We start from the raw sequence: 27,564 nt of genomic DNA, 5'->3' as shown, positions 1-27,564 counted from the left end.
TTCCCACCCAAACCATTCTTTGATTCCATAAGCCGGCACGGCCGGGACGCAGGGGTGAGCACCGGCCGACCCAGGCGCCCCTTCCCGGGGAAGGACTTTCCCCACCTCCGCCCGGCCCCACCGGCGGCTGCTGGGAAGGGGAGGCGGAGCGCCCCACAGCCCCCGCCCGTCGCTCATGGCCGCCGCAGCGCGCCGCGGCCTGGCCGCCCTGCTGCTGGGCTGCCGCCCGCTGCTCTGGCTGCGCCCGCCGCCCGCCCGCAGCCTCCTCAGCGCCGCCGCCGCCCTCGGGCCGCGGCCGGGCCCGCCGCGGGCTCCCGCTGCGCTCTGCGCTGCCGTCCGCACATACAGCCAGGTAGGGGCCCGCTCCAACGGGCCTAAAATGGCGGCGGCCGGGGGGGACACGGGGGACCTCGCCGCCAGGGAGGGAGCGAGGGGCGACACGGAGGACCCCGCAGCCAGGGAGGCAGCGGGGAGGACGCGGGGGACCCCGCCGCCTCGGGACGGGTCCGGAGGGGCCTTTACTCCCCCCCACCAGCGGGGAGGCAGCTCTACGGACCGGCCACAACCAACCCGCTCCTTGCCCACCCCACAGGAGCCCGTTGCCACGCTCCTCCCCAAAAAGCCGAGCGTAGCCGAGTACACTACCGAAAGCCGCGTGCTTCCAGTTCTTGAGTTGGCTTTTTTTTTTTTTCTTTTTTTTAAATTTCTTGCCGATTTGCAGGTTACAGATGCTCCGTCCCAGGAAGGTCACCTCTCCGAGCAGGAACCCGAGTCCGCCAAGGCAGAAAGTGACAACGTCTTTCTCATCAGGGCGCAAGGGTTCCCCTTCTCCTGCACCGAGGAGGACGTGCTCACCTTCTTTGATAGTATGGGGCCTTAATTTTCCCGCGTTAACTGTTCGGTGTGGTTTTATGGCACCCAGTGGTTAATGATTAGTTAGCAGAAAGAGAATGTAAAGATCACGAGCCAGAGAAAGATGATGTTTTTAGTATTAATGCGAAATTATTTGCAATTATTCACATAATCAGCTTCCAGACTGCTAGACAATGACTAGAAACTCATGGCATTTTATATTTAATTGAGCAAGTCTTTCCCTTCTTAGCCTGTGTCTCCCCAGTAAAGGCAGTCCAATTTGAAGTGAAGGCCATTATAGTTGGCTTTTGCCCCCCCAGGTCCCCTCTTTTAAACAAACTGTAATGCTTTTTACTTACTAGTTTGAACTTCAGTGTTGCTTTCTGATCCTAATTAATAGGCCTAGGCGTACCTTTGCAGGGCTGATGGCTCTGTACTGTAATACTATGATGGATCCTTGCACAGTAGACTTTAAATGGTTTAATAACCTGTCAAAATTAAATTAAGTCAGTTTGAAGTCCTAGGGGAAGGGAACATATAGCAGGCAGAGCATAGCTGTAGAGACCAAAAGACTGTAGCATTTTATTTCAATTTCAAGTAACTCAGAAACAATGAAATTTACCAACAAAATGAGGATGTATGTTATCCAGATGTGGATGCCAAATCAGTTTCTTAACTGTGATAAGTATTTGTTAGAGTTCAGGTTAGAAATAGGAGTTTCCTATTCTTTGTTTCAAGACAGTATTTTACACTGCTGAGGCGGATAGCTCTGCGCAAAATATTCAGTTTTCATCTGCAATCAGAAGACCCCTGTGTTTGATGCAGTTGCGTATGTTTCTGTATCGTGTGTTCCTTGATTTCTAGGCTGTAGAATTCGAAATGGTGAGAACGGCATACACTTCCTCTTAAACAGGGATGGGAGACGCAGAGGGGATGCCTTGATCGAGCTAGAGTCAAAAGCGGATGTCCAGAGAGCCTTGGAAAAGCACCTGAGGTATATGGGCCCACGCTACGTGAAAGGTGGGTTTGAAATGACAGAAGTTACAGTGGAAGAAAACTCACGATAAAGTGAATAAGAACTGCTTGGAGAATAAAGCGGGCTGGTGGGAAGAAGGGCAGGATGTGGAACAGAGCAGCGAATTAGCCAACAAGGCACCATTAAGCCAAAACTTCTTAGGCTGGACTGGAAAAGCAAAGGGGTTTGTGTAGTGAGGGGCACCATTGCGGGACCAGAGAGTATGGGGTGGGGGAAGAAACGGGAAGTTTTGCAGGAGAGAAAAAGCTGCCCCGAAGAATGCATGCAGAGTGCCACCTTCGGAGTACCATGCGGTTAAAACGTGTTTTGTACCTGTGTTCCTTGCAGTTTTTGAAGTACACGATAGCGACGTGGAGGGCTTGCTCCGAAGTCTGCGGGATGAGTCACAAGCCATGAACGATGGAGTTGTGCTACTCAGAGGCCTTCCGTTCAGCTCCACTGAGGATGATATTGCAGCTTTTTTCTCAGGTAACTCAGCCTAGCCTGTGCTGTTTGGTTATGCTGCGCTTACTTCTTCGAGTTGGTGCTTACCTGGGCTGTTGTTCCTCTAAGTGAGAGAAAGCAAAAAGCGCGTGCAGCCCCGAACACCTGAAACACCATGAAGAGTTGTCGTCCCCCTGCAGCTAGAAGTAACTAAAGCTTTCTGAGCAAGGGTTTGTCTGCAAGGTTTTCTGGCACCTTTGAGTTTCTGCAGGTCTGACCTAGGATCAGTACTTGGAGCGCTCCTAGGGAGGTGGGGGAAGGAAAGATAGGAAGAACCTAGATCCTATTGTCTGCAGTTGGATTGCTACCAGCGCGTAGTCTGGCAAAGTTAAGAGGGGGAAAAACACCTGTACAGTAGTTAAATGACAAGAAAACGCAGCATGAGCATACACAGATGTATAATCACAACAGATTGCATATACCACTGTTAACAGCGATTTTTTTTTTTCCACTGGCTTGTTAGTGGTTTTGAAAAGTTAACTGCACAGTTCTCAGCAGAGCGAGTGTTGCATTCATTAGGAAAAGCCTTTCTAGGTTTTGCAGAATAAATTGACATATCCTTAGGTAAAGCTGATGTTGTAGACTAAACCAGAACCATTTCTTCCCCCCCGCTTCTTCCACTCCAGGCAGGCATGCAGACAGAGCCCTGTAGCGCTAAGACTCACGGTAACCACCATCATAACAAAAGCAAAGGCCACCAATAATAGTTTTCAGTTGATAACCAGTAGTTCAATACATTTGAAGGCTTCTACTAGCAGAGTTATCACAACAAGGTGACGAGGGCAGCACTATGGAACAAGGATTTCCGTTTTTTTTTTTTAGGAGCTTGGAGACACCCTTTGAGAAAGTAACAAGGCACAAAGAGGTATGCGAAAAGGCATTCCTGGAAAAAAAAAAAGTGTAGGAGCTCAACCTAGTGGACGCTCTGTATCATGTCAGATAGAGCTGTTCAGTGCAGTACAGGCTCCCCAGGAAGATAGCAGAACAGGCATTGAAGTTTGGTGAATTTCAACTGGGTTTTGAAGAGATGGGGAATAAATTACCATCATAATGAGAGAAAATTTCAAGAACATCTGTGCTCCGGCCTTGTTGTCTAGAACTTGGATTTCCTTGTTGTTTTCATAGTCACTTGAAGCCTCAGCTGGATTTGTTATTGGCAATTAAGCCTTCTGTGAAAACTAACTTCAACAAATCCAGCAAATTGGAGTTTAAAAGAAAGTTTTAAAAAAAAGGTATGTAGGCCAGCAGGAGCAGTTGTTTCAGAACTATTTAACTGCCTCATTAGTTGGTCCAAAACCAGAAGAGAAAGGAAAAAGATGACTCTCAGAGCTATGGCACAAGTTCCTGACAACATAAATGCCTTTTTCTCCCCAACCCTTCTATAGGTTTGAAAGTCACTGACATAGCTTTCGTCTACCGGGGAGAACGAAAAACGGGAGAAGCTTTTGTTCAGTTTGCCGCTCCTGAAATGGCAGCTAAAGCCCTGTTACGACACCGGGAATATATGGGAAATAGGTAGGTACTTCACCAGGGTTCACAAAGGGTAGAAGAGCACGGTCTGAAGCATGCTGTGTGCCTCCCAGCTTGCTTCTTACCAGGTGAAACAGCTCATCTTCTACACGACTATCCCATACTCACATTACAAAGAAAGCTTCTGCCTTTGCTACCCTTAAAACCTAGAGCTCAGACTTTAGATTCAAATTTCAGTAGAAATCACAGCTAAATATTTCTCATAGCCGCGTTAGACTGTTAATGGCTTAACGTGTTTCTTTTTTTAATAGCACCCCTTGAAATAGTCTGTAACCGAAACATTACACAAGCGCATGGGGATCCAGCGCCTCCTACAGACATTGCAGCATTTCCACCAGGTTCCCTAGTGATTTCCACGATTTTGTCAATCCCCTTGGACAATACGTTGTGTGAAGCACAACTGCCACTCACCTCTGGCTTGAATCCATTCCCCACGCTGACTGCTGGCCCACACCGTGCAGTTTTTGGTCACCAACTCCGTCTGGGCTCTTCTTCCTCAAGAATCCATTTTTACCTATTTTCTTCCAGGGCCCCGTGCCACATACTTCCCTCACAAGAGCCTCTCTTTTTCAAGCAGAACCATATACCGCTTTTTCCCCAGAATCCTGAGCTGCACTCAGGGAAGGAAAAAAAAAAAAAAACCCACAAAGATTGCTTTTAACCTGCTGAGATTTCTGATTTTTCTTTAAGCACCCACTGAGTTCCCTTTCTGAATACCAAGCAGCAGAAGACCTCCACAACCCTTACCTCTTCTACACAGCACCTACTTCCTTTCTTTCTTCTCTTTCCTGATTTCCCCTTCCTAGTCTGCACTTCCTTGTGCTTGTCCCCCCGCCCATATTATCAGAAAACAGCTGCTCTGTAGGTGTGCCCAATAATTAACTGACACACTTCCCTACCCTCATTGGAGATTAATTAATTCTCAGTCTGCCGTTAACGTTTTCTTCATCACAATCAAACAAGGGCTGATCTGGCTCACCTACCCCGGCTGATGTACCTCCGTTTCTGTGTGGTCAGCCAAGAAACAGAGTGGTTTCCAAACCTGACGTCCCTTTGCTCTCGTTCGTTTGTCCTGGGCTGTCAGTTTTATGCAGAAATGCCTGTCAGCTGTGCCCAGTGCTGAGCGTGGGCTCGTGGGGGCTGAGCCGGGAGCTCCGGCAGCCTGTGTGCGGGGTTACTCCCCTTCCTGTAGATTCTTCATTATTATTATTATTCTCACGTTATTCCTTCAGTGCTGTGGAAATTGCCTAATTCACCACTGCTGGTGGAATTTGTGGGAGGCCCAGCTGGTGCTGTTGCCAGCTCTCTGAAAGATGAGCGCAGGCAGCTCTGAGTGACAGGGTGGCCAGATAGTAACATAAGGTGCTATAATTTGACTAAACCTGCAAATAAGGGGGGGTTGTTTTCTTTTTCTCTCCAGTCTAAGCAGGATCTTGCCGGAGTCCCTTAATGTTGCATTACATATTGATGTATTATACCCACGACTTTCACACGCACCCCGGTACATTTTATCGCATCAATTTCATAGCCGTATCTTAAAATCTTAATAAAATCTTAGGGCTCCACTGAAGTATTTAATAGGACCCTGTGCATCTCGTGTGTCTGCCAGTTCCAGTAATGTGCTTAGGGGCCGGGGGTTTTTAATTAGGGGTTTGTAGGGCTGGGAATAGTGCAATTTGCAGAGATGCAATGAGGGGAAAACGGCCTCGGGGCTGCTCAAAAGGGATGCATGCTACCCAAAGAACTAGAAAACATTTTTTCAGAGGAAATAAATCTCTATTTCTGCGACAGAACAGACTTTTGGCTTGTAAGTGTTTGATATCTTCTACGATAACTGTGTATAAGGCTGTAAACTAAAGATTGTCTGGAGCGGACTGGTCTTCTGTCTCACAATGTGCGAGTTTATAGAGGAGAGCAGCTGTCACTGCAAGTTGAAAAGGGCTTTCATTAAACCTAACTGCGCAATTTAAATTAATTAATTCTTCAGAACCGTTGCCCGCCGTCCCGTGGCTCTCACACCTGGCACCTGAGCAGAGCTGAGGTAGCAAAACATCCTGACGTAATGGTACTGTCTCAAAACCTTGAGTTCTTTGCGGAGGTGCAGGGGGTGCCACGCAATCTTTTTCCTTGTAATTCTAGGTATATAGAAGTGTACGTAAGTAGAAAGCATCAAATGCAAAGGCACATGCCTTATGACAAGCAGATGGTGACCTACTCCAGAGTGAGAAGAGAACAGGAGTTCATTCCTGAAGAAAGGGGATTGAGCAGCACAGGAGGCTCCGATGCTGAAGGAGAAAATAGTGAGTCCCTCCCTATCGTGCGTCTTCTTTGAGGCCACTTCGTTTTGCTCTCGTCGTCTGCTGTGAGCGTGACCCCGCGCGCGTACAGCTTTCACGCGAGGGAGGTGAGACTTGTGAGCATTAATGATGGGGTTTTTCCCTCCGTTCCACAGAACTGTGCGGGGAAGGAACAGAAAGCTCCAGGCCCGTTTTAGAATCCGCGAACGCCTCATCACTGCTGCACTTTGTCCACGTCAGGGGTTTTCCGAGCCAGGCTAGTGCCCAAGACATAATAAATGTGAGTAACACTAAAAATGTGAATGAAATCGCCAGTGCAAACCCTCGATTAGTTGTTACAGCCGGAGTGACTTCAGATTTTTAATTTATCTGTGTCTGTGTTAGGCTTCAGGCTGAATGTGTTTGGAAACGTGAGCTTGCCGAGGGTCCCAGGGAAGCCCTGGCACAACGGCGATACGCTCACCTCCGTAAATGAGAATGGATGAAAGCTTGCTGGGCTCTCTTACCATCGTCACTTTGACCCGAGTAGCCGATTGTCATCTTGGCTAGATTTCAGAGAAGCCGGTTGTTAAGAAATTATTTTCAGGATCTTTTTGATACCAATTTTAATTTATTTTAATAGTATACAGCGTCACAGAGCGAGCGTACCTGCACGTAATGACTTTGACATGTACAGAATATTTGTGCCGTGAGAGGATTTTTTGTTCGTGTCAAGAATGACTCTGCTGGGAGCTCACAGAGAGTGGGACAGGTGACACGGGTCCCTCGGCTCCACCCAGGCGGAGAAGAGGGGAGGGGGGGGTGCTGGCTACTCGAGCTCCCCGCAGCTGGACAGGCTTTATGAGTAAAAACATCAAGTTTCTGGGGAATAGGGTGCATTACTGTTCTGTTGTCTCTTTCTCACCAAACTCTCCCCCCCACACACTTCTTTTTAGTTTTTTGCGCCGCTGAAGCCCACAAAGATCATGGTGGAATACGACTCCCAGGGAGAGGCCACAGGAGAAGCGGATGTGCATTTCAAGAGCCAAGAGGACGCGGTCGCCGCGATGGCTAAGGAGGGGTCACAGCTGCGTAAGTAAAGAGGAGGTGGGGGGGGTGTGTGTGTCTTAACAACCCCAGGACTCCGCTCCTTGGGCAGTTTGGCACAGCTTGTCAAGCTGCCGTTAACATCCTGTGTAAAAGGATCGTTTTAAATGTACATTTCCAAATTACCCTGTAATGTGGTATTTGATTTGTGGAAAAAAAAAAAGAAATATAGCACGTACAATCGGCGAACCCAGGCGGCCTCTCTCAAATTGTTCCCCAGAGTGCAGTGCCATTGAATTATTCCTGAACAAACATCCGAAGGCAAAACAAGACTGCTCATGACAGTGGCACGGGCTCAGATTTGGTAAGTGCATCCTTCTCTGTTGGTCCTGTTCCATTTTTAGCAACGTATGCCTCAGGGTTACTATTTCTGATACTTTGGATTTCAGCTGGCTTAAATGCTAACATTTGGAGTGGCTGAAGGGGCTCATCCGAGGTCAGGCAGTGAGCCTGGACGCCCCGGCCCGCGAATCGGGGTTCCGCAGGATAGAAATCCTGCGGCCAAGGGGCAGCAGCTCCTTCCCGCGGTGGCAGCGGGGGCTGCGCTGCCCTGGGACTGCCCAGCAGCTCGCCCTGCCCAGCTGGGGCTGCGGGAGAGCTTCTGTCTTCTCCTCCTCCCCTTAAAACTCCGCAAGTGTGTGAATAAGGGTGCTGCTGGGGTTGTATCCCTGGCACGGAAGAGGAAATGTGGCTGAACATTTTCCCCAACCATGGATTGACAGTAACTGGTCTTTAGGCTGGGGGGGGGGGTGGGGTGGTGGTGACTCTTACTTACCAGTACAGACAGTGGAGTTTGACAAAGTAACAGTCTCCTGGTAACTTTTTTTTTTTAGTTGGGTGTGTTTTTTTTATTTTAATCCATCCGCTGTCATGGTAAAGTGTGATAGTCACCCTGTTTTCAGTGCAAACAGCTTGTAATGTTTGCCACAATGGTAACAAGGAGGGGGAAGGTTTCCTGTGCCGGGACAGTTTCTGGGTCTGGGTTTTTTTTTTTTGTTATTTTATTTGTTACTTGCACAGAAACCGTGTGTCTCTCCTTGCCATTTACAAGGTAAAAATTGTGGGCTGCGTTGGGTGTGAGCAGGAGGGAGGCGGGCGCAGGGTGATGTGGCAGTTCTTGCTGCTCTCACGCCATCAGGTCGCGCTCCTTACGGAAACCACACAGCAGCCCCCCCCCGGCCCCTGGCTGCCCCAGCCGTGAGGCAGAATGTTTGTACCACGAAAAAAGTTTCCCGTGACCTTTATAAACAGCCCTGGCCAAGTTGTAGCTCTTCCATGAATTGCCTTTTGGAAGCGGGGGACCATGGTCACTGCTCCCTGAGGTCCTGGCCCCCACGGCTGCTGCAGGGAGGGATGGCACCCCCCAGGCACCCGCCCAGCATCCCCATCTCTGGATTTCCAGTCTAGGCCCGGGATAAGCTCTTGGGGCAGATTCAAGAGAACACGAACATCCACAACAGTTTCTGGCCCCAGCAGAATTAACCTCCTGCCGCCCCCCCCCCCCACCGTGTGTGTGTGTGCGCGCGAGTGTGAGCTGCAGCCACCCACGGAAATGTGTCACCTGGTGGAGCTGCTCATGTCATCTCACCCTTTTTTTCGGTGAGATCTTTTAGTATTGCCGAATTTTGGTATTCTATTATGGGAGACGATAATTTGGAACAAAATGCAGTGGTGCATGTGAAAAAAATGAAGCAATAATCTGCAGGCAAGGAGTGATTTTTTTCTTTTTCCTCTTCCTTTGTTTTCAGGCCAAAGTGAACACATTCCGTGGGTATGAGCGTAAAGATCGAGCCCGAGTGTCTCTGCTCCATAACAAGGATAAGCTGTATAAAATTTAGTTCTAGCATTGTGTAAAAGCATGTAATAAATTGTGTTGAGATACTTTGGACAGCTTGTCTGTTGCAAAAGCAGCTGCAGCTGTCCTGGAGGCACGGGAAGTGCTGCGGGATGGAGCAGTCGGAGTCTCCGACTGCACAAGGGTGTCCAAAGCATTAATAAAACACCAGTATTTGCAATTAACACAACCAGAGCACGTTAACGTCCTCGTACGCGCCTCCGCAGGCGCCAGTACCTCATCCCTCCTACCCTGTGCTTCCCCATCTCCATCGGTATCTGTCACCCATTACTGGTTTTGAAATCCCTTCATACACAGAGCCAAAGCAGTGTGGAATGGAAAAAGCACGCGGGAGGCAGGATACGGGTGATCAAGTTTTTATTATTACATGGAACAAAATCAACATCAGAAAAACCGCCCTCTGCTCCCCCCCCATCCACCCAAACAGCCACCGTCAGCCCCCACCCAGCGTTGCAAGCAGAGCCTGAGCAAGTGTGCTGTGAACGTTTGCAGCATCACGGGGCATAACGCCCCATACAACATCCCGTCCTTCCAGGCAGAGCCATTCCCGGAGCCCCAGATGCCCGGAAAGGGGTGGGTGCTGACACCAAGCTGGCAGCGTCTCGCTCCGACCTTGCCCTCGCAGCTGCAGAGCCGGGTTCTGAAGGGCCTTCAGCTGCCTCCTGCGCGTCTGTCCAGACCCCGTGGCGCTGCGCAACAGCCGTCCCACTTTTCCCCGGGAACAACAGTCACAGCCTCCGCTTGGAGCAAGCGGAGCGGCAGCCGCTGCTGTCGGGACAGTCACAAACCGTCCCTCCGGAGCTGCAACGTGCTGGACACACCACCGTTAACAGTATTTACGGCAAGTGCCGGGTTTCCAGTTTAGTCCTCGAACATGGACATGGTTTGGGTCTCACTTTCTGCTCGGGGCGTGAGTCACGCTGGGTTTGGGTGCAGGAATTCGTAATCTCGTAAATGCGTACAGTCTGTACACAAAACCATTCACACTAAATTCTCTGTCTCCATTCACCTCTGGTGTCTCCCCCCCGCAGAGCAGCGGGCCCACACTTGAGTTCTAGGCTTCCTTCTATTTCAAGACTGTTTACGACTACTCATCCGCTTTACGGGACAGCAGCAAAGAAACGGATCGAGTAACGCTCATAAGGGGTGGAAAAAAAGAGCAGAAAAAGAAAATCCATGTGAAGTTGCCCCCCTGGGAAGCGCTCTGGCTCCAAGGGCACCAAGAGGGGCCGGAGAACTTGGGTGGCTGAACACGCCGAGGCCTGGGGGGAACTAGGAAAGAAAAATTCCTGGTACAAACTAGCACCGACCGCGGAAATTACCTCAGCTCTGACACACTTTTTAACAAGGTTCCAGCCACGCTTAATGAACAGAAAATCCCCCCTGAGGAATTAAACCGCTAACCCCTAATAAAATTTGTACAAACCCAAATGCATTTGTCACACAGAAATACACCGGTTTCCTAAGGACTACAGAACATTCTGTGGTCTTCCAGACTGAAGCAGGCTTCCAGTATAAACCAGTCCCGACACAACCCTGACGTGCTCCGTGCTTCACGAGGAAGCCACCAACCACCGCTTTTTGGACAAAATTTCATGAGGTAACAACGACAAAGAACGACGTTAGCGTGAAGTGTGAAACCTCTCTACGCTGTGTTTCAAATTAGAATTTCTAGTAGGCAAAAAGCATTCCCATTGCATCTCGCCTTCCTTTTGGTCTAACAAATAACAAAGCGAAATGCCAGGTTTATTACAATCTTGTTTGTTGTTGGTTTTTTTTTTTTTTTTTTTTTTTTTTTTTTTTTTTTTTTTTTTGATGTGGACAAGGGGGAGAGGTGGAGCGAAGCAGCCCTAAATCTGTGTCATCACGAGGATTTGGTATCTAAATGCCGGGGGATCCGATGCCTCCGGTTCCCACACCGCGGTGGGAGGTGCGGTGACATCCGTCGCTTTCGACACTGCTGCGCAGTCACCGAGTCCCCGTGAGGGTTCCCGAGAGGAAGGCCCGAGATGCCTCGGGGCACCCCCACACCAGATCAGTGCAGGTCCTCAGTTCTCCCGTCGGGCACCCCCTGCCCCCCCAGCCCCTCAAACGTAGAAGGGGAACTTCAGAACTTTCACAGCTTGGTTAGATTTCCCCCCGCCGATTCGCACAGCAAGCCCAGGGCCGGAGGGCTGAGACCAAGGAATGAAGCCAAAAAGTGTTTTGGGCCCTCTCACCTGGCCTCCGGACACCCGGCACTGACGTATCATGGCTGAGCCGGATTGTCAAAGGCAACTGGGAAAGGGAAATGGGATTTCAAGTGCAGCCAGACAGGAGGATTAAAAACCCTCCTGTCGTGCTTCCAGCGAGGTTTTGCTTAGCAGCAGCAGCTTTCACGCCACACATTTGAGGACACGACCATTCCTGACTTGCACAGGCAGACACACACACACACGGGGCTCATTTTGGGGCGAGGGCGCTCTGTTCTCCCTGCGTGGGGACACCTTGGGGACATTCCCAAAGCCGCTCTCCCCAGCACAAGCTCAGCGCCGAGAGCCGGCAAGGTTTTTGTAGAGGGAAGGCTCAGACTGTTCTAAGCCACAAGAAACTGTAAACACCACAAAGCTGCTTCCCATCTGGCCTCCAAAGAACGCAGGCAAGTGTCTTCTCTTCACGCTCCCCCTGAACAACTCCACAAACCATCCTCAGCCACAACCGTTTGTTGGTGAGCTCTCCCTGCACGGCGTCCGCTACAAGGGGCTGGAGGAGTACTGCTGGATGAGCTGCGCGTGGCAGCGGTTGCAGACGCGCTGGGGGTTAATGCTGGACGGCAGGGGCAGCTCGTTGGCCGAGCAGGCTTCGCAGAAGATGCCGCCACAGTTCTTGCAGATGTTCTGGAACAGAGGAGGAGGACAGGGAAATTAAGGAGACGCTCAAGACACAAACAACACGAAGACACTTATGTTTTTCCTCTCATTATCATTCCCTCAACCAAATGCTCCACCGGGCTAGAGAAAGACGCTCCAAAACTCCACTCTTGTCCCCTCCGAAAACCAGAAGTTGGCTCCTGCGCTCAGGAGCAGTTTATAGCAAAGCTCCTTAGGTCAAATGGGAGTAGGTGACGGCTTGTAGTAACGCAGGTAAGAGTTACCAGTAACAAACCATCCCAGGTCTGACTGACTCGCTCTACTGGAGCTGTGTGTCACAAGAGGCACACACGTGTATTTTCTAGCCATAACCAGGCGAAAACACAACCCAATGCCTCCCCCCCGGCTACCAGTGTGACCAGGACACCTGCTGCACTGGCAGCAGCTGTAGCAGCGCCTTGTCTCCTTCCCAACTGCTCCTCCGCATCAGTGGAGGAACGTATCTGGGTGAAGGCAGCGCTCCCACGGAACGCCCTTATCCCTGAGCCTCTTGTCATCCCTCTAGACTCAGAGCGTAAAGCAGTGAGGAAAGCAAGGGGGGCTTACATGAAAAATAATAATAAGAAGAGAAAAAAAGCCTGGCGCCCTAAGCGGAGAGATGACAAACAAGTGTCAACACCTCCTATTCTCACTTCTGATTGATCCCAGAAAAAAACCACTTTGCTAAAAAGGGAAGAAGCTGCTAAGGGGAAGGAAAACCAAACCACTGAACACAGAGCAGAGCAGGGAACCCTCAGGCAACCACTGTTTGACAAGTTTACTGTAAGGGTACGGTGGACTTCAGAAAAGGGCTCATTTCTTTGTCCCAGGTCACCAGTAGGAAACCTGTGCTATTCCAAAATGCAAGTCAGAGGAGACGCACATTCACCAGATGACAGAGAAGGCAACGCAAGTCTTGGGAGTTACCTTTCTTGCACTTCGGCTGCTTTCTTCCTGGCAGAGCTGGCACATCTCGGCATTTCCCGGTCCTGACAGCTGTTCCTAAACCCCAAGGAGAAACAAGACATTCTCTGCTTTACACGGCAGCTGTACGAGAGCACTGTGGCTGGTCTGCTTCTTACAACGGGGAGGAAGGGTTCCGGTGTTGTCTTCTCCACCCCCCTCTGCCCACAGCACGCCGTGCGGCCACACGGGGCCACCGAGCCTTTGCAGGGTGATCTACAGTCGCCCTGGCTACAGCGCACGACTGTCGCGGCATCCCACTGACAGGTTAAGGGTCTAGCTGTGCTTTGCCAGGCACCCGGGGGGGAAAGAATGGCTTCTGGTCAATCTGAGATACGTGGAAAAAGCAAAACAAACCAACAGATCAAAACACCCCTTTGTTCTACCCCACAGAGCAACTGGCAAAGCCCTAGCCCAGACCAAGAAGCTTAAACACCACCATTTTCACAAACGCTCTATTATACTACGCTTCCGTTGCTCTTTTTAGACACACCAACCCAGCAAAGGCATGGGGCAAAGGAATAAGAAAAGGGGTTAATATTCATCTAAAAACCAGCGTGGTTGCGCTGAGGAGGCAAAGTGAACTCACGTAGGCACAGCGCTGCCAAGTGAAAGCCTTTCTAATGAGATAAGCAGCACTCTTCCGCTAGGGAACAACGGCTGCTGCAGCCAAACCCTCACCAAGGCACAACCTGAAGGACAAACTTGAGGGTATTCGGGCAGGGAAGCTGCTGCAGCAGCCCAGGAGCGCCCTCAGGACCCTCGCCCTTCAGTATTTCAATGCAAGGAAAAGAGTCACCAACCTGCTCGTCCTGCGTGCCGCTCGGTGACCTGCAAGAGAACAACACCGTCACGTGGAGCCGGCGCTTCAGCCACCGCGTCACTTGAGAAAAAACACACGGACTATCAGAGAATTCCCTCGTCCTGTTTGTAAAACCCTACCCACACCGAGTGTTGGATTCGTTGCTTCAAAACCGCGCGGCCAAGTCGGCTCGCCTGGGAGGGCAGGCGGCCATAAGCTTCGGCAGAGAGCGGGGCGGGGGGGACGTGGCTGGTGCTGCTCAGACACGCAGCACTCCCACCTCAACGGGAAGAGCAGGAGAAACAAAAAAAAAAAAAAAAAAAAGTCGCACAGCGCCTTCGGAAGAGCCGAGGAAGGGGAGCACGGACACAGGGAAGACTGTTTAGATGGTACCAACACAATTTAAAACCAGCTTTCAACATCAGTGCAAAACCTTTGGTCCCCTACACGTCTGTGAACTCGGCCATAAGGTGTTTTGAGGCCTTCCAGATACACGGGCAGCCTGACGCTCACGCCGCTTAAACACCCAAGATGAAACGGGGGCAGAAAGCTTCTAAGGCCTGGAAGGTTTTTAATATCTGGTAAAGCAGATTTGAATTGGGCTTATGCTATTTTTAGGACAGTACTTCTCTGATTAGCTTTATGTTGGCGCTCGGCTCGCTGTCAGAGCACTGCGCTGCTTCGCTGACATCCAGAGTACTTCCAACAGGCTCTTTCCATCTCCCAGCAGAGTCCTCATCACAGAGCTGTTCCCTGTGGCTTTTAAAACGTCTTCTCGCATTTAAAAGCGGATTTGAAACTTAGCTTTCAAACACTAAACAAATCCTACACCCAGAATCCTCCTCTGTAATACTGAGTTTAGAAACACGCCCCCTGAACTACATTTTTGTACAACCATCTCCTTGAAATACGATTTCAAGTTCTCTTTCTCCAACAGCTTCTCTTCTTGTCCAGAAGCCACCGACTATTAGCGCCCAACACCCCTGATCCACCAACCTTCTCCTTCCCCTCACCAACAAAGATACCTTCTTTGGACACGAGTACCAGAGGTCCCGGTCTCTGCAGCATTTGGCTTACGAAGGTTCATTAAGTAAGAAAAATTACTAAACAGATGAATACCGAAACAAATTCAGAGGCAAATGGGAGAGAGAGAGTGCTTTTCAGGTGCAGAAATACTTATGGCAAGCAGTAGAACCTCCTTCTTCCCTTTGAGAGCTAGGAAAAAGCAGCAAAGACCTCAATAAAAGGCATTAGGTTGAAAAACCTTTCTTAGAAAGCGAAGTCGCGCTATTCCAAACTTCCCAAAGAAATCCAAGAAGGGGAAGCAGGACTTAGGAAAGGAGAAGGCAAAAATGAGATTTCTCATCTTCCATACTTGTGGGGCAGGACGCTGTTCTCCTCTCTCTGGGGCTGTTTCACTTTAGCGTTTTCTTCCTGGATTTTGAGCTTCCCATCCTGCCGAAAGGAAACAGTTACCCGTCAGTTAAATATACGGAGACACCGGTTTCAGCCCCGTCACACCGCCAAGGGAGATTTTACGCCGATGCTTCGGGAATTGCGCTCCGCCCTCCTCGGCACGGAGCTGTGCTGGGACACGTGAAGGTGCATGAACGCCACGGGAGCTCCCTACGAGCAGCTCCACGTGCCTGCCTTTTGCTGTGAACAAAGAGCTGGCTTCATGTTTTAGGGGTGGACTCTTAAACACGTCCGACGGTCTCCTTTTACCAGGAGGTACAAGAAACTTCACCGTCACCAGTGTTTATTTTAACAGCAGGGGGTGAAAAGGTAGACAGGCCGAACAGGCTTTTTAAAGACTGATCCGCGAGACAAATCCAGGAGAGGAAAGAAACCCTCCCCACCTCTCACGTCGGGACTACAGGCTCAGCGCGGCTCCTCCATGTCTGCAAACGCAAACTTCCACCGCAGCAAGCGCCGCACACAAGTTTTGTGGAAAAAAAAAAAAAAGAAAAAAAAAAAAAAAGAAAAAGAAAGCGGCCATTCTGAAACGGCTTTTTTGCATGTTGGCCCATTTATTCCTAGCGGGGGCTCCTCGCTCGTGGCACAGCGCTCACCTACTGAGTACAGCAGGGTAACCCCACACAGGCTCAAGCCCGGCCACGGGCTCTCAGCTAAGCAGCTAAAATAAAAAAGCAGCTTTTCTGCCTTCCGGAGAGTAGCCAACCTTCACTTTAAACATCAGACCACCCAGTTCAGGGGGTTTCTTCTTTTCGTTTTTACTGGCCAACTGCGCCACACGTAGTTTCCGATTCCTTCTACTGAATTACAGCTGTTGTGCCGCAGCAAGCATCGCTTTTTGATCAAAGGATCATGATGCGTAAATAACTTCACTGCAATTTTGAGTAATATTGCTTTTAAAAAAGAAAAACCCGGAACGGCTCAGGCAGCCAGGGGAGCCCAGCGCAGGCAGGTCTCAAGGGCAGCAGCACGTGGGAATTGCAGACCAACCTCTAGCCCCGCACAGCCCGCATGGTTACAGGTTCGGTTCTCCAAAACAACTGTTTCGCTGCCAATTCCCAGCAAAAGAGCCTGTTTCGCTTCACAGAAAGAGCCGCAGAGCAGATTTTCACTTTCAAACGCAAATTTACCGCTAAAAAAGGAGTTCCACCTGGGGACTGTGAGTTTTAGTCTCAAAATGAACGCTACACTGTACTTTAGAAAACCCACCGAATGCACTAATGCGCAGCACTACCAGAACACTGGAAGGTATTTGTAACGCCCTCCACAAATATTTTTGTCTTCCTAGTTTTACTGTTTACCTCTTTCAGGAGGATATCCCTTATTACGATACAAGAAATAAAACCAAGCAAGTTTGCTTTTCGTAAGACGTAATGTTTACAGCGCCTCTCCTGCTGCGTTACCCTTGGTTTTATTTAACTAGTGAAGGAAAAAAAAAAAAAAAAAAAAAAAATCACAATTACTGTCAAGATTTTGTCAGGTCCCAGCTTGGAAGAAGAAATCAGCGTTCTGCAATAAAATGCAATGCTTGCAATATTTTTGCGAGGCTCAACTCAATAAACTGGCTATTTAGCGCGTGTAAAAACGTTGCATTTTGCGGTGGCACGTTAACCCAATGCATTTATTGCCTAACAAAGCTCAGGAAAAGCAGAGGAGTTCAGTGAAACCGTATTTCCAACAGAAGCCAAGAAGAATCAAAGTCACATTACCTGTCTTAGCCAATTCTTTGTGCCTTTTTTGTTTTCTTGGCTGCGCTGGTGACTGTGTGACCATCTGTCTCTTTCCCGCTTCAGCTCTAGTTCCAGGTGGCTCCTAGAATACCAAATATTGTGGAATTATGAGTCAAGGCTACGGTTCCGTAACACTCGACACGGAGAGCAAATGAACTATTTAACCTTCTCTTTACACCAAAGCAATTAAACCCCAGCTCAAGAGCTGAAAAATGCCTCTTTGAATAAAAGGTGCCTCGCAGTGCGTTAAGCCATACTACGTCAGGATGGAAAAGTCTAGAAGTTCTTCATCTCGTTCTAGCGTAATTTTGCAGGGAATAAATCTGTTGACGCCGCCTGCAAATCCTTACAAATACTTAGTTATTCATCTTATTACAGAGCCGTCCATCAGTGCCCGGTTCAAAAAGCCATTCTTCAGCACGCCAACTGCTCTGAAACCAAAGCCACCATCCCTGACCGCTTCCCAAAGCCATCCACACGGCACGGATGGGATGCTCCTCCCTGAGAGCTGGGGTGATTCTTCTCACATCTCGCCTGGAAGCGGGGCTCGGTCCCGGTGGAGCAACCAAGGGCTCCTCTCCAGGAGGAGAACCTGCTCCGCCCTTGGTTGAGCAACGGCACACCAGCAGGTCGGGACTTGGGCTGGGATAAGAGAGATGAGCCCAGCGGGTTGAAAACAAAGACACGGCTGAGCGCAGCACATTCACGTTCCGCAGGACAACTCACCAGCGGGTGGAGGACAGAGGAAGAAGCCCATCTGAGGTCCCTGGCGCAGCCCCAAGCAGGCTGCAGAGCAGCACCGCTCCAGACCTAGCCGTGGATCCCAGACCCTTTGCGCTGGGCCACCAGGAAGCTCCACATCCCCAGGGCTGCAGCCGCCCTGCGCCCAACCGCCACAAAGCTCTTGGGGCACGTGGACCAGCAGCGACTGAAGTGCCAGGGACCCTGTTTGCTGAAGTCAGTAAGTAATTGACAAATAAAATATGGGAGCTGCCGTAGGGAACAACTCCTGCCCCAAAATCAAAGCCTAGAAACTGCGTATCTGCTGGCAGAAGCAGTGGCAAGACTAGTACTGTATATTCAGAATCCTCATTGCTATAAAAACCAACGTTACCCATTATTACCCTCGTTAGCCTCCATACCGCTCCAACTGTTTTTTAAATAACTCATTATGAACTACAGCCTCATTAATTACATAGCCTGACTGAAGTGAGTAAAGCTGCTGGAGACTCAGATCCAGAAACGAATCCTCGCCCGCCTTGACATTTAAAAAAACAAACCGCCCGAGGGAATTCTTGTTTATAACGTGATTTAAAAACACCACCACCACAAACGCAGAAAGTCCCGTTTCCTCTTAAAGGAATACAATTCAAGAATCACCACCCAGTGCAGCACCCTCCCGCAACTCTCTGCTTTAGAAACCCCGTTAAATAACGCAGCACAGCCTCCCAGTGAAGGAGGCTCCATCATTTTCATACCGTCCTCCTGATTTAGCTTAAAGCGAGGAAGGAACCAGAAAGAGTCCCACTGATGCAAAAATAGACCAGCTTGCACATCTCCTCCCCAGGCAGCTACGCCAAGTTCAACTGACTCAGTGTAAGGAGCACGTACAGAGAAAATGCATTCCCCGTTTATACCCAAGACGACAGCTAAGCTCAGGTCCAGGACCTCCTACAAATTCCTGATAAAAACCATTTGCTGGCTTCATGGGCACCCTCTGTAGCTTCTTAAAAAAAAGCAAACAAAACGCTGTGCCAGCAGGGGAGGAGAGGACAAAATAAAAAAATGCAGCCAGCAACGCTTCCACGCAATTCATCCCGGTGACCTTGCAACAACCAGAAGATGCGTCACAGCTGCGGAAGGGAAGACGCTCTTCTCTTTTAAGAGGATTTCTCTGTTTTCCTGATACCGGTAAAGTGGTGACACCGCAAGGGGAAACAGGATAGCTCTCGCCAAGTTCTCTACCTTCGGTTTCTAACTTTTTGGTTGCCTCCCAGCAAAACTGAGACCAAAGGCGTAGCGCTGCAGCCCCGTCAATGAGCAGCACACAGTTTGCTTTTACTGTTAGCTTGAGATTCCCAATTATGCTATTACAGTGCAAAGTCTGATGCAACACTAGACATTGGAGAGGTCTACATTGCCGTCAGACACCTGACTGCGCTTGGAAGCGCTCATCCAGCTCTCCGCCATTCCCTAGAGCAGGATAACCCGCAACGCGACCTCAGCGCAGACCGAGGATTTTCCCCAGCCTCCCAAACCAGATTTGCAGCTGGTGGTGATCTCTGTCCCCCATCTCTAGCGCTGTAGGCTTTCAAAAGAGAAGGTCATTGCCCAACAAGTCTCACCGTGGTGCAGAAGGCCCCTGCGGACATTTCCGCGTTCCAAAAACCATCCTGACATTTCACTTCCACCCAAGAGACCTTCTGCAACCTGCCTCTGATATTCCACCGCCACATAAGATTTGCACTTTTGCTGGTGGTTTCTGCTGACCACGCAGTTCTTTTGCATTTTCTTCCCATCCGATTTTTCCAGTTGTAACTCTAAAGACAGGTGTGTTAAAAGATTTGCCTGCCTGTCACCTCAAATGCCACTTGTCTCTCTCTGTCTCCAACTCCTACCGCCTTCTACCAGACACGGTAAGCACAGCCCAGAAAATAGAGAAGAAAGAGGATGTCTTCACCGCTGCCTGGAGAGCTCTTCCACTTCCAGCTGGAGGCTGTTGATTTTGTCCCCAAACTCCTGCTTGAAGAGCCGGTTGTCCTGCTGGGCCAACTGCCGGTCCTTCTCTGCCTGTCGCAATCTGGATTTGAGCCACATGAACTTGTGATAAAAAACAAAAGCCATGGTGGGGAGGAAGACCGAGTTAAAGCAACAAATAAAAAAAAAAAAACCAAACCAAACAAAAAACACCCAGTGAAAAGGTAAAGCCAAAATAAGGAATGGTAAGAACAATGGAAAGGAGGAAAATCTTTTAAAGAAAAGCAAGATGTAGGTGAACCAGGCAGAAGCTCTGATTTTCAATAGTTTTTATTCTATTACTACAGTTTACAGCCATTAGATGAAAAACATAAAACATCACTTGTATCCAGATTCAAAGCAAACCTCAAGTACACAGAATTTTAAGTCAAATTTGATTTTAATGTACGTTACATTTCAGCTTTGCACATGTAACTGGAACTTGCAACATAGGTTAGCTACTATATTGGGAATTAGTGCATTTTCCTGGTCTCTTCCACCGACTGACACCTCAAGCGCCCAGGCATTAGCACGCCAAAGCATTTCCGCTTCGGGCCTGACACCACGAACGGCCAGAATCTTAATTCTGTCTTATTTTAGCGTTACTGGGACAGCAAACAAAGCCAGCCCGACCCCTGTTTCTACAGCAGAAATCTGGGGAGGGGCGGGGGAGTTAACTGTTCTAATTAGCTATTCCGATACCTCGATGAAAGCTTCCGCCTTTTTAGTATTATTTTTTTTTTCCCCCCCAGGTTGTTAAACTGAGTTTCTAGTAAAAGGTTACTGAAGGTTATGTTGCTACTCTCAAGCATGCGACTTGGGCATTTAAAGAGGTTTAAAAGGGGTCTCTCCAAGGCTGCTTGTGTGCGGGAGTCCATGGCAGGAGCTAAGCGGGGGTACGGGAGGACCGGGCTGAGCCCCCCCGGCTCTGAAACGCGCCCAGTGAGAATCAGCAGAAGTTCCTTCCCCAGCTGCCCTTCGGTCACGTTTGCCACCCGCTGCCCCAAGGAGCACAAAGGGAGAACTGGCACCGAAGAATTTCTACAGGCATCTCGCCAGAGCAAAAAAACCCCTTATTCAACCCAGAAAACCCTCCAATGTCACCTTCTTGAAAGGAAAAAAAAAAAAAATAAAAAAAAAAATCAATCTCTAGGAGCACTTATAACCTAAAGGCTGTGTCTGGCCACCACGGTGACACGTGTGGCCACAGGGAAGAGGATTTTAGTTTCTAATACTCCAAGCTACAGTTACTTAAAAGTTTTGCACTGGGGTGTTAAATTGGCGATTTCTTTTCTTATTCGGAGCCGTTTCCAAGCTTTAGCTGTTCTTCCATTAGCAAATTCCATTCGTATTGAGCAACAGAAACTGGGAAGCAAACGGAAGAAGTGTAATAGTAAAAGGCAACTCTTCCTTTTCAACCACTAACTACTCAGACAAGGAACAGTCAAGTACCAAATTACCGTTTCCACTCCCCACCACTGCACATTTTGTTGTTTTTTTTTTTTTTTTTTTTTATTATGTTTCTTTTAAATGCTAGAATATAAAGATCAGATTTTTTTTTTTAGTAAAACGTGTAACTTCGCTTTCGAGGAAGCGGAGAGACCTACCAAAACACCTCTCTCCTCAGCTTCCTTCCGTCGGGAAGAACCGCAACGGATGTCTAGAGGGATTCATGGCAGAGGTAGAAGGCAATGCAAAGATAAGGAGGTTTCCACTGAACTTACCACTCTATCATGTTACTCTAAGACACCTAGCTACTAACTCTGCACACATGAAGTTTAAAGGAATAAGGATTAGTCGGAATTCCCCCAGCCTCCCACCGAGTCACTAAGGCAAATTGGTTGCAAGCGGTCTCGGTTACAAGAGGGCTGGTCTTGACGGTGACGAGCTACCGAGTCGCGCCCCCGGGCCTTGGGCTCGGGGCTGACCCCACGGAACAGAAGTGAAATGGGGGACGGCTTGGGGTACGCACACAACTACTTTCAACAACTTCCAGGGATGCATTTTTTTTTTTTTTTTTTTTTGTCTACTTCACAAAAAAGGGTAACACAAAACTAGTTGACTTTCCGGAGCTGGCCAATCTGACATTGGCTTGACCAACGCATCTAGTATCCACAAACGTTGAAGACTTGTGCTGCTGTATGCGGTTTGCATCACCGGGATGTACAGAGCCACATATCTGCCATTCCTTACGCTTTCCTGGGGTGTTTATTGGCCAACTCATCGGTACTTTAACACAGTTTAAATGGCAAAGTTAGGGAATTTTATACCCGACTCAATCTCTGAAGGAAAACTCACTGGTTTTAAAAATTCAGCAATTTCCAAATCAACTTTAGGTGACAATTAACATTTTAACAGTTGCTTTTAGCAATTCTCAAGTTCTCCCCTCATAAATGGGTTCTGATGTCAGAGCTGTGAGGTGATCAGACATAAAAACGTCTAATGATGCTTCTGGATCAGTTTGTTTGCTGCACTATTTAAGGTTTTTGCCTGTTTCACCAAATCCTTTTCACTGTATCGGTAAGTCAGAATGGGGATGATGAAAAACAGTATGGAAAAATAAGAACAGCGAGAGAAAAAGAGCACATCAATTAGCTGAGCAGGCATCATAACACATGTTGAACCACAAATTTTCCACAAACAAAACTACTTTTTTTATAAGGAATCATTCAGAATATAAACCCTAAAACAAGAGCGTTAATTTAGGGCGTTGACCTACTCATTAAATAAGTCCCTGACATGCCAGTGAGAGCTGCGGTGATTTTCTCGGAGCTAGCGTGGCAGCGAAGGCAATTCGCAGAGACTGAATTTCTGAACTTTTGGCCAAACCACCGCAAAGCCTGGCTTCGAGAACAAGACAGAAGGGCAAAAGCAGCGCTGCTCCTCCTCAAATCGACCCAACTTATACGCCGAGGCCCTCCTAATTTCGTGAGGGTAACTTGAGAGCAACTCGGCCATTAGGACCCAACTTGGCCCAGCCCAAAGAGACATTATACCTTCAGGCTGCCTTTATCGGCTCCCAGCAACAGCCGGGCTGCCCCCTCGCCTTCCTCCATTTACTTGCACATGAGGATTTTTTCCAAGCTCATCTCCCTCAGAAAGTACAAGGCTGTTCATCAGGAGACGAACACCTCTAGAATACACACACGACTTTATAATTGTAAGAGTTTCATTTTTTACCTTTGTTCAAGCTGTTTGATAGTGGCAGCCATCTGATTTGTTTTTTCTTCCAAACGGCTGTTTAATTCACTCTTCTGTTTCACTCCCATGTCTGAACTCTGCAAAAAGCAGCATCGTGGGTTTTTAGAAGTAGCAGTAAAACCAAAATGAGCCACGGTAAATCACGCGGCACGCGAAGCGAAAGGGCCAGGAGCCAAAGAGGCAGGAGGAGGTGCTCAGAAAGCAAATGCCAGGTCAATATTGCAAGGACAAACACCCTGCCAGAGGTGCGGGATACCCCCAGACCCCACAAAAAGGCAGTACCATCATCAAGGAAGCTTCCCGTACAATACATACGAATGCAGCGCCTGCTCATGTAATTCGGCTGTTTTGCAGAGAATGATTGCCTCCAGCAGAGCAGAGGCAACCCTTCCCTCTTCTGAATTTTATTTTAGAATTTATTCCAGAGCTTTTTGTGTTGCCCGTCGTCTTAAGAGGCTGCTTTTGTCGTCAGACAGCAACATGTGTAATTACACCGTGCACCTTTAAATATTAGATTGTACTGGAACAGAAGCTACCATGGCACAGAAGATGCTTTCCCCAGCCAAACACAGACATTTCCGGATCGTCATGAGAACAAACTGAAGAATTTCTTTATTTTTCTTTAACCCCCAACACATTCAATTGTTCATGGATTACAGCTTCCTTGCAGCAAGACTGAAGTACGCTACACAGCCTTTAACCCTTCCACGCCTAGCGCCTTTTAAATAGATGAGGGGGGGGAGAAGAACAAGAGCTATCAATTTTACCTGGAATTCACTGCATTGGATTTAGTTATTTCCCTACCTGCAGCTTGAAAGACAGTTCATGCTTTAGGGCCCTGAGATCATCCAGTTGCTGTCTGAGTGCCACCAGCGCATCTTGCTTCTCGCAAACATCTTTCTCCAGCATCTTCATGGCCAGCTCCATCTCCTGTCGCATCCCGATCTGCACCTCCAGCTCTTTCTCCACATCCTGCAACAGCCGGATCAGTCAGCCATCACCAGGCAGCATTCCTCACCGTCCGGGAGAAAACCACCCTTAAACCGGGGCTCCTGCCAACGCAGGCACGACCCAGGAGCGCGCTGTATTGCCACAGCCTCACAGTTACAGATCTGACCCATCACAGACAATCAAGGACAACAAATCCACATTTTCAGCCCAATATTAAAGCGATGTCGACAGCAGAAAGTACAATATGGGCCCATTTTTCCAATGGGGGGGGACTAGTGAAAAGCTGGCAGACCTTTTATTTCCTAAGAATATTCTGCTCAGGCATTTTTCTCCCCATCAGTTGAACGCACTCTACTGAACAACAGTTCAGATAGCGGCGATATCCTTATCTGCAAAGGGGATGTGTCACACCTAGAAACGCAAGCCGACTGCTCATTTTGCGAAACAGACCTCAAACCGATCAACGCAGCCACAAAATTGACACCGCTTCTGACAAGACTGCCGCCGATCAGGCAGACGCAGGCAGGCAGCAATGAAAAAAGCCCCCACGCCAAACATTTTCAAAAGTGGTTGTCTGACATGGAGTTATTACACGAAAGAGGCATTTGTAGTGAGGTCCAAGCTCGGAGATTCCTTACCAGCCGCAGCTGAGTCTCCTCCTTTAGCTGTTTTCGTGCCTCAGTCAGTGCATGTCCATCAGCAGTTCTGTCTTTAGTGGCCTAAGTTAATGAAGACACTTAATTAACCTACCAATACATACTACTAACCCTCGCGCTTGCCAATTATTTGCTTTCCCCACCACTCGGAAAACAGATTCTGCAACTATCAAGACTCAGAGCTCCATTCAGTTAACGCAGCTTCCACGTGCAGTGGCTTGATCTCCCCGTTCCCCACTGCACTTGGATGGATATGAATTAAACGCAGACCGTGCGTTTTCAGGGCTTTCACAATATACTCAGTACGGTGACAAAACCTCAGAAAAAGATCTTATGGGTTTTAGAACTAAAACCAGATTCTGCCATAGTTACTAGCGCTTTCAATAAATCAACGAAAAAAGATTACAGATCTCCCAAAAGGGCAGCGTTTCAGGACAAAAAAAAAAAAAGCAGAACTCCTACATCCAAATTTTTCTGCCACCCCCTCAGTAAACCCTCCTTCCTCCCGTCCCTCCTGACAGCAAGGCAGGAATACGCTGTGTTACGTCTTGGCTGTGCGCACGCTCACGGTTTCAGCAGCTACGGCCAGGCGGGATTTACCGCAGCCAGGGTCCATCTGTTACCTCTGCGGAGGACCCACCTGGCGTCCCTCTTCTCTATTGCAGTTTTTGTGAGATACGTAAGGAAATAAAGTCTCTTCCAAACACCTACACTTCTCGGTCGAATTTGGGCTGGGACTGCCCGAAAGGTTCAGTTCGGGTTCACACACACCAACCTTACGATTGGACTCTAAGATGTACGAACTTTCTTCTTTAACCCGTTCCATCTCTTCTTGCAGTGTAATAATCCTGTTGTTTGCAACCGCAAGCTGTGAACAAAACAGAACAACAGTAACATATCAAAAACATACTTGACCTTTTTTTTCCCCCCCTCTCTAGACACATTTTCTGTACTCAGTTTTTACACTCAAAGCAAGGGAAAAAAAACATTTGGAGCAGCAGAAGACAACTTGGCCTCTACCAAGGAGAAAGACTATCTGAAAAAGCATCAATTAGTGCCAGTGTGATGAATTTCCGCTATCAGCTAAACCAGAGACTTCCCAACCTATTTTGGTTTCTGTCTTTCAGTAAAGTTACCAACTTCTTCGGCTCTCTGCCTGCTAGAGCCTGCGTAACACGGGGTTAGCGCAACTCAGTGGAAACCCTCACTCCATTCCCCTTCCCTTGCCAAAGACAGCAAAAAGGAAAAACATGAGCACATGGCAGCTAAATTTTGTTGACTTCTAGCAATTGAAAAGTATATCAAAGAAGAAATTCTTGCATGGGTTTGCTAAAGCTTCAGTAGTTTGGGTACACTGCTGGGTAGAGTTGCCTGAGCTGTCATGTGCAGGAGCAGCACAATGAGAACCTCACCAGAGGAGGAAGATCTGGCTGGAAACGGAGGATGAGTAGCACACCCCATCCTTACGAGGCCTCAGAGAAGTTCCCAAGGAAGGTATCACCGCAGGCTAACACGTCGCTTTGAGCCAGCATAACTTCAGAAAGCTCCTTCTGGCTTTGTAAATCCTTACTTACGTAAGCCTCGCACACCAGCAAAGCTCAGTGACATTCCAAGAGGTCAGCAGTGTTATGAAGTGACAAACCCAAACAGAAATTCCCCTGATAGAAGTGTGAGTCTTTGGTATAGCTCAAGCCAAACACACAAATTGATGTGGCGTGTGACGCAGTTCATTAGCTGCACCCTGCAAACAGCCCGGCTCGGCACAGCATGTTCCAGTGTCACTTAAAGTCTTACTTCGAACCGCACGCAGACTTCACTAAGACATGAGCAAGTAAAATAATAAAAAAAAGAAAATATCAAAAAATACTTCTGTCAACATTGCAATTAATCTCGTGGGTACCATGCCTAATGGGCACGGCACTCATACTCTGCAGGTAATAAATCAAAAGCCACTTATTACAGTAGCACTGAGAAAGGCAGCCTCTACCGCCTTTTTAAAATAGAAATTTTGATTTTAAGAAACATTTCTTACTCCTTAATTGCAAGAGTGGATAAGCTCATTTCCACGGCTAAAGCCTCTCACCTTTTGGAATACATCTATTAGAGTAAACGCTCAATAACCAGACACAGAGACCTCCTTTAACGAGGGGGAACGAGCAAAAATGAATTTCTATTTCATAGTTGTCCTACGGGAGCACCGAGACATCCCAATCAAAATCGTTCTGCTGAGCTAAGCGACACGTGGATGGGATACCGTGAAACCGTTAGGATGAGGTCTACTATCACCCATTTGTCAGGGATCTGACCCCAGAAAGATTTTATTACATTTATGCCATGACTAATGAACTGCAAGGCCATTTTTAAAACACAAGTTACACCTATGACACACATACCCATCATTTTTCATGCTCAGACCGAACAATGTTTTACCTATACATTTTTTTCCTTTGTTTCTTGCAAATTGTGACAGGCTAGAGAAAAGGTATCGAAACATTTAAATCACTATCTTTACACTGCAGCAAACTTCTGCACCTGTCAAAATAGGCATTTAAATATTTGTCACAGCTGGATGTCTCATAACCTACATCAGCCATACGGCATTTGAAACCGTATCCACCACACAATTAATTCCAAGACATTTTCCAAAAATCAGAAAGCACTCGAAGATTTCAGAGGGATAATGTGTATTCAACAGCTTTTGGTTTTTAACATAAACATTCGGTTATTTTTCCACCTCATGCTTAGTAGCAACAGCCAGGGTAATGCCTTGGCAGGGCAGTTATTCCAGTTCCATCGTTAAACACCCATCATTACGTACACCAGAAATCTGGAAATAGCTCCTCCCCTACCTTTTTAATCCCCAATTCCGAAACATCAGATGCTTTTCTATTACACTCACCTCCTCGGTCAGTTTAGTGTTGGATTTTTCTAAGGCATCCACCTTGGCCTGTAGGTTGTTTACTGTAGCACTGTTGAAGAGAAAAAACACCCAACAGTAATTCCTTCTTTTTTAAAAGCCAGT

General features: G+C 48.3%; 2 protein-coding genes across 13 annotated transcripts in view; one reads left to right on the top strand and one right to left on the bottom strand.

Annotated features, from left to right (window-relative positions):
• The first annotated feature begins 144 nt into the window (after positions 1-144).
• Positions 145-9,165, top strand: GRSF1 (G-rich RNA sequence binding factor 1). Its single transcript, XM_063336796.1, has 10 exons — positions 145-352; positions 722-866; positions 1,717-1,872; positions 2,216-2,356; positions 3,757-3,886; positions 6,041-6,201; positions 6,354-6,478; positions 7,134-7,269; positions 7,505-7,588; positions 9,033-9,165. Exons 1-9 carry the CDS (start codon positions 176-178, stop codon positions 7,564-7,566), a joined length of 1,233 nt encoding a protein of 410 aa, XP_063192866.1. The 5' UTR covers positions 145-175; the 3' UTR covers positions 7,567-7,588; positions 9,033-9,165.
• A 132-nt stretch (positions 9,166-9,297) lies between these two features.
• The window catches only part of RUFY3 (RUN and FYVE domain containing 3), a 52,554-nt gene continuing 34,287 nt past the window's right edge, over positions 9,298-27,564 (bottom strand). For 7 of the 12 annotated variants that reach the window (XM_063336792.1, XM_063336785.1, XM_063336786.1 and 4 more), the window contains 11 exons: positions 27,442-27,511; positions 25,318-25,410; positions 24,525-24,605; positions 23,740-23,907; positions 22,915-23,012; positions 19,679-19,798; positions 16,978-17,080; positions 15,168-15,247; positions 13,794-13,821; positions 12,955-13,029; positions 9,298-12,015 (listed from right to left, as the gene is read on the bottom strand). In XM_063336792.1, the coding sequence (XP_063192862.1) occupies positions 11,872-12,015; positions 12,955-13,029; positions 13,794-13,821; positions 15,168-15,247; positions 16,978-17,080; positions 19,679-19,798; positions 22,915-23,012; positions 23,740-23,907; positions 24,525-24,605; positions 25,318-25,410; positions 27,442-27,511 (1,060 nt within the window). In that variant the 3' untranslated portion in view covers positions 9,298-11,871. Of the gene's footprint in view, positions 12,016-12,954; positions 13,030-13,793; positions 13,822-15,167; positions 15,248-16,977; positions 19,819-19,853; positions 22,247-22,914; positions 23,013-23,739; positions 23,908-24,524; positions 24,606-25,317; positions 25,411-27,441; positions 27,512-27,564 lie in introns of those variants that run through there. The other 5 variants (XR_010071347.1, XR_010071346.1, XM_063336793.1 and 2 more) reach the window with 5 other exon arrangements.

This window comes from Chroicocephalus ridibundus, chromosome 5, assembly GCF_963924245.1.
Source record: "Chroicocephalus ridibundus chromosome 5, bChrRid1.1, whole genome shotgun sequence".
In the NCBI taxonomy this organism is placed as follows: Eukaryota; Metazoa; Chordata; class Aves; order Charadriiformes; family Laridae; genus Chroicocephalus; species Chroicocephalus ridibundus.
The sequence above is the reverse complement of the archived record's forward strand: the minus strand, read 5'-3'. Positions and strand labels throughout refer to the sequence as shown.